At 59.0% G+C, this 9,574-nt stretch overlaps 1 protein-coding gene across 1 annotated transcript; it reads left to right on the top strand.

Moving 5' to 3' along the window:
* Tsc22d4 (TSC22 domain family member 4) lies at positions 1–9,568 on the top strand. Its single transcript, XM_010609271.1, has 5 exons — positions 1–41; positions 460–1,490; positions 3,684–3,844; positions 8,801–8,849; positions 9,140–9,568. Exons 2-5 carry the CDS (start codon positions 729–731, stop codon positions 9,347–9,349), a joined length of 1,182 nt encoding a protein of 393 aa, XP_010607573.1. The 5' UTR covers positions 1–41; positions 460–728; the 3' UTR covers positions 9,350–9,568.
* The last annotated feature ends 6 nt before the right edge of the window (positions 9,569–9,574 follow it).

Below are 9,574 nucleotides of genomic sequence, written 5' to 3'. Positions count from 1 at the left end.
CGCTGGGACCCCGGCTCTGCTCGGCGGCCGAGGCCCGCGAGGTAGGGCTCGGGGCTGGGCGGGGCGCTTGGGACGGAGGGTAAAGGGGCTGCCCCAGGGATGTGGGGATTCATTGGGGTGCGGGGGTCGGGGGCTCGCCAGGCCCGGCGAGGAGTCGCTTCATCCCACTCCGCCTGTTCATCCAGGCCCCGGAGTCCTAAGCGCTGGGGGTCAATTCGGTCCTGTGAGTTTGAATCCCAGGCAGTGCCCAACTTTGGGTCTCAGCTGCCTCTTCCTGCTCTCTTGTGCCCTCTGCGTCCTGTCCGCTCTGCTCCTGTACCTGTCATCTCTGCCTGTCTCTTTGTCTCTGGGTCTCTAGCGGTTTCCCCTTCCTCCTCCATTCTGCTCCCCAGAGAGGAAGCCCCGGAGGTGGCCTGCTTGTCTGCGCGCTCTCTCACTCTTACTCTCTCTCTTTCCCAGTTTGCAAACTCAGCTCTGGAGTTCGGCGCGGACAGCAGCAGGAAAAACCTGCCCCGGCCCCCCCACCCCTGCCACCTCCCCTCCCCGGTTCTCCCGTCACCGACCAGGCACCCCCACTTCCCACAAGGCCCTCCTGCCATGTCGGACTCAGACGTCCCCAGGGGCCCTAATGCCCCCGCCATGTGGCCCCCCTGTTCCAGGGGTGCCTGAACCCGCTGTGGGAGCCCAGCCCCTCCCCCAGCCCTGCCCAATCCAGACCCTCAAAGACCATGAGTGGGGGCAAGAAGAAGAGTAGTTTCCAAATCACCAGCGTCACCACGGACTACGAGGGCCCAGGGAGCCCAGGGGCTTCAGATCCTCCTGCCCCACCGGCCCCCACCGGTCCCCCACCCCGCCTGCCCAATGGGGAGCCCAGCCCTGATCCAGGGGGCAGGGGTACTCCCAGGAATGGCTCCCCACCTCCTGGTGCCCCTGCCTCCCGTTTCCGGGTGGTGAAGCTGCCCCATGGCTTGGGAGAGCCTTATCGCAGAGGTCGCTGGACATGTGTGGATGTTTACGAGAGAGATCTGGAGCCCCCCAGCTTTGGCCGACTTCTGGAAGGAATTCGAGGGGCCTCGGGAGGCACTGGGGGCAGATCTCTGGATTCCAGGTTGGAGCTGACCAGCTTGGGCCTGGGCACCCCCATCCCACAGCAAGGCCTGTCTCAGGGCCCCACCTCCTGGCTCCGCCCGCCCCCCAGCTCCCCTGGACCTCAAGCCCGCTCCTTCACAGGGGGACTGGGCCAGCTGGCTGTGCCCAGCAAGGCCAAGGTGGAGCCGCCCCTCCAGTCGGCCTTCCCGCCCCAGCAGCGCCCCCCAGAGCCCAGGACTGGGGACAGCACTGGCACGTCCCTGGCTGCCACACCCCTGCACTCTCTCAGGGTGGAAGTGGAGGCTGGGGGCTCAGCAGCGGGGACCCCGCCACTGTCCCGGAGGAAAGATGGAACTGCTCGGCTGAGGATGGATTTGGTTACCCCAGAGGAGACTGGACAGGTAAGAGTTGGATTCCAGGTCGGGGAGACACCTGGAGGTTTTACTTGGCCTTTTTAGCCTTGGTTTAACCTCCATCCGGGGCTTCCTTGCCTGCAAGTCCATCCTGCTCTTCCCACCTCTGTTGTCACCTGTGTATCAGGTGGTTCTGACAGCCCCTCTTTTCTCTCCCTGCCATCGCATTTTGAAGTCAGCCCCTCCTCCTTTATCTCTCTGGCTCCCTCTTCCCTGCATTCTTGGTCTTCTGCCTTTCTCTTTGGCCTTTAAATTGTTGCTTTTGGCTCTTTGACTCTGTTTCCATAAAGCCTGTAGCGTAAGTGCCTGCTCACTTCAGCTGCACCCTCTGTCTCGCCCTTACCCCCTCTGGCTCCAGGTGATGTGTGTGGAGGCCCCAGCTGGGTGGCTGGGCCCCTGAGGGAGGAGCTGCCAGGGTCTGGGGCCGCCCTGAGAGGTAGGCATTCCACTGCAAGACTGTCAGATCCACTGTGCTCTTCTTTCCACCAGATACCCATCCTTGCCCCCTCACCAGTTCTGTTGCAAACCAAGTTTCTTTGAGGAACTGAGAAGTTGGGGTGGGCAGCTGGATTACAGGGATGGGAGCAGCTAGTTTGTCCTTTCACCCCTCAGTCTTCTGTTTTAGTCTTCTACACCTGAGTCCATCCAGCATTGATAGCTGGGGGTGGCTGCCCCCTCTTCGGAGTGGGAGAGGCAGGAAGCAGGGGGAAGGAGTTAAATGCTGCGCTCTTTCTGCTTCCTGCCTCTGAAAGAGGAACAAGTCTGGGTTGGGGGCAGGATGCCTGGGTCCCTGGCTGGGGGGTGGGCAGCCAGGGATGTGAGGGTTGGATGCTTCTGCCCTGGAGGAGAAAATAACACCTTGGTCTCTGGGAGGGAGGAAGGGCAGGGAGGATGAGGGCTTTTTCCCCTTCCTGGCCTTGGGCACAAACCACAGTGTAAAAATATCCTGAGCCTGGATGTCTGGGCCCTGTCAGGACCGGTCAGGACTGGCTCCCCCCACTCCCTCCTGGCCTCCTGCTCTGCTCTCCTGACCCTCACCCCTCCTTCTGGAGTTCTTTCATTCAGTTCCTACTCCAGGGGAGAAGATGCAGTCCCTGTCCCCAGACTCATCTAGCACAAGCCACCAGCCTCTCTGCCCTCTGGCCTTAAGCCCTGCTGGAGCCTCCCCTGGGACTGCAGACCCTGCCCCTCTCCCCTCAGTGTCACCAACCTTTTTCCTTCCACCACCGAGTCCTGATCACTCCCTGTGTATTGCAATGGTGTCATTTCCCTGCCCCCAATTTTTTTCTTCCGAAGTTTCCCATACTTCTCAGGCTGGTGGGGGAACACCACCTGGGCCCCCTTCCTCACCTCTGTCCCACTCACCACCCTGGACTCTGTTCCTGGCTTTTCTGAGAAGCTGGGGCCTCCCAGGGCCTCCCAGAGGCGTCTTGTGTTGTTTGTGTCGCCCCCGCCCTTTTGCAGCCACCCCCAGTGCCTGTTGGGCTTCATGGGTCCACACCCAGCTCCGCCTCCCCCATCTCAGCGACCCCCCTCTGCCCCAAGCAGGGCAGAGAGGAGCTGAACTTCACCTGAGGCCCCAGGAGGTGGAGGGGAGAGGCTAGAATGGGGGTGGGGGTGTGGGAGGACCAGTTTCTGAGGATTCATTCATTCTACAAATAGCCACAGAACAAACTTACCTTCTAGTAGGGGAGACACAATGAATACTTTAATTTCAGATAATATTAGGTGCTATAAAAATGAAACAGTTTAGTGGGCTGGTGGGTGGTGGAGCAGCACCTCTCTAAGGAAAGGATGTTTGAGTGGCTCGAAGAAGGCAGCTGGACCTTGTGATATAGCTCAGCTGTGGGGTGCTTGTTTAGTATGTGCAAGGCCCCAGGTTCCATCCATAGCACTGAGAAAAACAAAAGAAGGAAGGTGCCAGAGATTCTGGTCTGGGGGCAAGGAGCAGGGCTGGAAGGCAGAGCCCCTGTCTGACACCCCATGAGCCACTCACCCAGTCCTCCAAATGACTAGGTCCCTTGCTGCTGGTAGGCCCACTGCCTTCACCAGGGCTGGGGAGGGCAGGGCTTTGGGGGTGGGACTCCTGGGTCCTGGGGAAAGAGTAGGCAGGGGCAGGGCGGGAGACCCCTCTTCTCTCTCTCAATCTCAGTGTGACAGTTCCCACTTCTCTGCCCCCAGGTGCGCCCCCTTGACTCTCGCCCCAGCTCCCCGACCCTCTACTTTGACGCCAGCCTTGTTCACAAGTCTCCAGACCCCTTTGGCACGGCAGCAGCCCAGAGCCTCAGCCTGGCCCGCTCCATGCTGGCCATCAGTGGTCACCTGGACGCCGATGACGATAGGTAGGCTCTGCTGGGGGGGAGGCGTGGGCACGTGGGCTAGCTGCAGGTGGCCTTCTCCTGAGGTGAATTTGGAGGGGATCTTTTAAACAGAGACCTGGCTGTGGCATGGCCGCTGGGCAAAGTTGATTTGGGACCCATTCCCTCTCTCTGGAGAGAGCTGGGGGGGACTCCCTGGCTTAGTACTGTCAAGTCAGAGACTTTTTTTAGAGTTTGAAGGGACTTATTGTTGTCAAATTCCAGAGCTCTTGCAGATTTAGAGATCTTCTGGCCAACCCTGGGAACCCACTGGCAAATGTGCTGCAGACAAGAATAGGCACTTAGTCTCCTGTCAGCTCCATCCCCCTCTGTCCCTAGGGATGGGAATAGGGTGCATTAGGGTCCTCATGGACTAAGAAGGGACGTCCTTACAGTTCACACAGACCACCTTAGGGACCTAAGACTTCCAGGACGAAAAAGTGTTACCCTAAAATTGTGTTGCCTTGGGAAATGTAGCCAGCAGACAGAGTGAAGGGTACCATGGGGGCTGAGCCCTGCCATGGCAAAGCCATCAGATAGCTGGAACTGTGCATGAGGGCAGAACTTTCTGGCTTTGTCCTTTAGGGGAGAATGCCCTGTTTGGTGACAGGGTGGGCAGGACTTCCTGTTTTGAGGACCAGGTTTCAACATTCCTAGGAATGTTGGTCAGCTGAAAAGAGAGAAACAAAATCGCAAGTCAGATAACTAGGTTTCTGGTTTCTGGACATGGACTGATAGGAGGTGAGGAGAAAGGATAGGGAGCCACCACGATTATTTGGAGGGAGGAGTGGGACTTCCTGTTGGAGACTGGAGAGGAGGGACTTCCTCTCTGGGAGGAAATGGGTGGGACTTGAGGAGGGGGTGAGTGGGTGCTGAAGGGACCCATTCCAGATGGGAGTTGCTCCTTCCTGTCTTCCCCTAGGTGGCGCCACCCCTTGGAAGCAGGGCCTGAAACCTACAAAAGAAAAGGCCCAGGGGCACTGAGGAGATTGAGGAGCCATAGAGGAGGGGGAGTGGGGTGGCCAGGAGCCAGTCAGATGGAGGGTGAGGGGCTGGTGCCAAGCAGGGCTGGGCAGGGCATGGTAGCTTCTGCGTTCCCTTCCAGCTGGCTCCCAGGAATGTGTGAGGTGTGAGGTCGGCCAGGGCCAGGAGAGGAGTCACCTGCCCCCAACCCTGCTATTCTCAGCTCTTCCCCACCCTCTCCCCTCCCAATTGGGAGGTTCCCTGGCAAGAGGGCTCCCTGTCCCTCCTCCACCCTTGTTGATTTCATAGCCCAGCCTCCTGCTTTCTCTGTCTTAGAGGGTTCTGCCTCCAGAGGCCTCCTCAGCTCTAGTCCTTCAACTTGTTCCCTCCCTCTTTCCCTCTGCACACCCTAGTCTGACCGGTCCAGCTCCTGGCCTCCGCTTTTCCCTGCCAGCTCCAACGCTCTTGGGCTTTGGCCTGGCCCAGCCCCTCATGCCCCATCCTGCTAGGCGAGTGGGTTTGGGTTGGGTCTCCCCGTGCCCCTAGGAATGGGGTGTGTGAGATCTACCTCACCTGACTGGTGTGCAGTGTGCATGGCTGGCAGGAAACCAGGGTCCCAGGGGCATGGGGCCTCTCTTTTGAGATGGAAAGTGGGCTGGGGCATTTCATGCCAGGTTCTCAGGTGAGGAAGTGGGGGTGCCTTACCAATCCTCAAATTTGGGGATAGGAGAACAGAGATTGGCTGGTGAGTTCAGACTGCTCACGTGTTCCTGAGTTGGAAGATCCTTGTGTTCCCCATGAGGTCTAGCAGGTGGGAAGTACTTGGTCAAGGTGTGAATAAGAGGAAATATGGACAGGCCTGGGAGCAGAGTCCAGGCTTTGAAGGAAGTAGTGCCCTCCTTTGGGTTCAGTGCTGCGTCTTAGTTCTTAAAATACTACAAGTAATCCCATGATTCCGCCTTCCAGATGAAGAAACTGAGACTCAGGATGGGAGGGTTTTAGCAAGTTTCCCAGGGTCATCCAGCTAGTGAGCAGCTGGGCTGCAGTCAGCCTGGGTCTGACCCCAAAGCCATGCTCTCTCCAGTCTCCTACAGGGACACCTGTGTCCCACAGAAGAGGTGGTGGCTCTGGGCTCTGTGGTGTCCTATCTCGAGGACAGAGGTAGTGACAGTTCACTCACATGGGGCCGAGAGCCAGCCCCCTCCCTTCCCTGGCCTGGCTCTGCACCCAAGGGCATCACAGGTCCAGGAGGGGTTATAGACAGGGCAGCCAGATCCCATTTTCTTGGCTTCAGGCCCAGTCCCTGGGGGTTCCAAGAACATGAAGGGTCCAGGGTTGGCTCTTCCCAGGATCTGACCTTCCCCACCACTCCTAGATACCCTGTGTCTTCATCTTATCCTCACATTGAAACTTTTTGTTTGACCTTGAGAGGGAAAGGCCAGCTGCTAGGATAGTCCTCACCAGAGGACCCCAGAGTCCTACAGGGTCACAGGCCCCAGCTGTGCATGTTACGTACTGCACAACTCCAGGGGGTGCCTCTCACATTTGCAGTCACAATCCGTGTCTGAAAGTCACAACAGCTTTCTGGAAGATGACAGTAAGTGTGTTGAGGAAAGGGGTATTTGGTTCTAATTCACAGAGTTGCTTTGAGCCATGTGGGAAAGGTCTGTCCCGCCATAGCTTCCTGTTCCTGACCCGACCCAGGATTTCAGCACAGTGCCACGGCTTGTCACTCAGAGGTTCTTGAAGCAAGGCCTCAGGTGGCCAGAGCTGTGGTGCCTTGAAGTGTTGTGCTAGAATGTCACAGGGGAAGTGTGGTCAAAATGTCAGCATTCGGCTGGGGATTTAGTTCAGTGGTTCCGCCACCTGCCTTGCAAGCGCAAGGACCTGAGTTCGATCCCCGGTACCAAAAAAAAAAAAAAATTCTCCCCCAAAAAAAAAAAAAAAAAAAAAAAAAAAAAAAAAGTCAGCATTCGACAGGAGGTAGCTATCTATCCGCCAGCAAATATTCATTTCTGGCCAGAACGAGCACCTTACTTGGCGTTTCTGCCCAGGTGTCTGCTAGGCAGGCCTGGTGATTCTGTCCCCGTGTGTCTGTCCCTTTCTAGTGTCTGTGCGGACTGGGGTGGGTGGGGTGTTGCGTTCTCCGTGGTGGCCCAGTGTTCACTCAGGTGTCATGGATTGAAATAGCTGGAGAGCTGCATGGACACAGGCTGGTCCGCCCTCTGCTCTTGAGCATCCCCTCTCCCCTTTGCCCTGTCCCCTGGAAGTCCCTGGTGTCCTTCCTTGGTGCTTGTCCTGCTTCTCGGGCATGCTCGTCACTCCCTTAGTTGTTCTACCTGTCAATGCCTTCCGCACCCACAGATTGGACAGAAAATGGAAAATTCCTGGCTCCCTCCAGCTCCTTTTCTGGCTGCAGGGCCTCATGCAAGGGTCACCTTGGATTGAGAGCTAGTCCCCTGGTAGGAAACAAGTTGAAGTGATAGCTGGGAGGGGAGGCCTGCAACAAAGCAGCAGCCATGGAAGGCAGTGTGGGGCCCTGGCTCAGAGCGGGGCTCAGTAAGGGTGGGGAGACCGGACCTGTGATCCTACCGTACAGGGGTGAGGGTGAAGGACCAGGCAGAAGCTGGCCAGGAAAAGGCAGGGCCCTGGAGTCTGGGCAGTGGAGGGTCAGGATGCAAAGGCCTCTGAAGACCCTAGGCCACCAGAGCTTCAGGAATCAGAATCTGGAACTGAGGGCCCAGCATACTGGGACTAGCTGGGAGCCTGGTTTTGGGGGTCTGTCACCCAGTCCTGAGTTGCCCTCTGGTGGCCACATAACAAACTGCGGTCAGAGCTGCTCCTGTCTCTCGGTCATCTCCCTCCGAGCTCTGTTGCAAGGCCCGGATCCTCTTCCCAGTGTCCCACCTTCAGCCTAACCTTCCTACAAGCCTTCAGCCCTCACTCTCTGCATGACCCCAGGTGCAGGTCCACCACCATTGGCTGGATTTGATTTCTGGGACTGGTTGTCTTGGTTTCTATTGCCATGGTGACCATTACCATTCCTTCTTCACTGTGGGTGTGAAGGACCTTCTGGCTCAGGCTCTGGGGGTCAGATGATATGAGGAATTTGTGTTGGGGGTGCTCACAAGCGCCTCAGAGCCTCTGCTTCACTACCATGGCTTCCCCTAGGCCTTGAGGGAGAGGTCTTCACCCAGAGGGGCAGGAAGGGGTCAGAGGTGGAAAGAAGACCCCTCCCCAACCCAGGCCTCCTCCCCACAGCTCTTTCCTTGTGCCCAGGCCAGCAGCTGACTCCCCCCGCTGCCCCTCCCTTCGACTCTGGGAGTGGTGCCAGGGTGAGAAGGGGACACTGGCACTGGCCAACCGTGTCTGGGAATTCCCGCCCACAGTAGAGCTGTGGGAGGGGGTCCCCGTGTCCCTGAGGAGCCAATAGCAGTTTGGCCATGCCCCGGGGGGTGGTGTATATCTCCCAGGCCAGCACCCCCTGAGCCCTGTCTCCTCTCTGCCTGCCTGGCACCAGCTGGACCCCACTTTGCCTGGGGGGCGCTGAGCCCCCCAGGTACTCACTTTGATACTGCTCTTTCTCTTTGGGGGAGACCTGAGGACCCTTGCATCTCAGGGATGGCCCAGTCAGGAGTCTCTGTCAAGTCCCTGGTGTCGTCTTTTGAGACCCAAGTAGTGAGAACAGCTCTGGGGCCGCCCCGAAAAAGGGGCTGTGTCTCCTCTCCTTGCTCGCCACGGGGAGCATCCCCTATCCGAGGGGCACCAGGGCCGCCACACCACCGGGGCCTTGGGGGGCCTGGGCAGCGGCCCTCGGCCTGCAGAGGGGTGGACAAAACCCTGCTGCCCCTGATTCTCTACTGTCACAGGTACAGGGGCCGTGGGACTGAGGCTGCCGCCAGCCCCCTCGGGGAGTCCGAGCAGCCTCCACGAAGGCCCCTGACTCCTCTCACCTCCCTCCTCCCTTTGTCTCTGCAGTGGCTCCAGCATGCTGACCGGCATTGACAACAAGATCGAACAAGCCATGGTAAGAGAGGACATCTCGGGTCTCAGTGTCGCCCCTGCTGGCCCCATTCCTCGGGAATACTAACTCTGCACCCGGGCCCTGGCCTGCCTTTGGGCCCCGGTGCCCATCCGGGTCTGAGCCCTGCCCCTGTCCCTCATCCTTGCCCCTCGCCCTCTGCCTGCCCTGGGTCCTCCCCCATCGCCCATCCTCCTTGGCCACAGGGACCTCTCAGGCCACACCCTCCAGGCACTGGGCAGGGGATGTGGATGGGTGGCCTGGCCGCCCTGACACTTCGCCTGTGCGGTCCTCAGGATCTGGTGAAATCCCACCTCATGTTTGCGGTCCGGGAGGAGGTGGAGGTGCTGAAGGAGCAGATCCGGGACTTGGCGGAGCGCAACGCGGCGCTAGAGCAAGAGAACCGCCTGCTGCGCACCCTGGCCAGCCCGGAGCAGCTGGCCCAGCTGCCCTCCTCGGGGCTCCCCCGCCTCGGGCCCCCTGCACCCAACGGCCCCTCCATCTGAGCCTCCTGTGCCTCACAATGTGCCTTTGGGGCTGCCATGGCCGCAGGGCCTTGTGCCAGCTGCCTGCCCCCTCTTCCTATGCAGCTTTAATGTCCCCTGATCCCAAGGATTGGGAGTGCAAGGCTCAGCAGTGGCCTGTGCCCCCCTCCCTAGCCCGGTCTCCCCAGTCCCAGGCTTGAAGGAGGAGGGAGGGCTCAGCGTGGGGCATGGATGGATGGCATCCCC

This window comes from Fukomys damarensis, unplaced genomic scaffold (assembly GCF_012274545.1).
Source record: "Fukomys damarensis isolate Sample0158 unplaced genomic scaffold, DMR_v1.0_HiC HiC_scaffold_17, whole genome shotgun sequence".
Classification (NCBI taxonomy): domain Eukaryota; kingdom Metazoa; phylum Chordata; class Mammalia; order Rodentia; family Bathyergidae; genus Fukomys; species Fukomys damarensis.
Note: the sequence above shows the minus strand (reverse complement) of the source record. Positions and strands in the feature narration are given on the sequence as shown.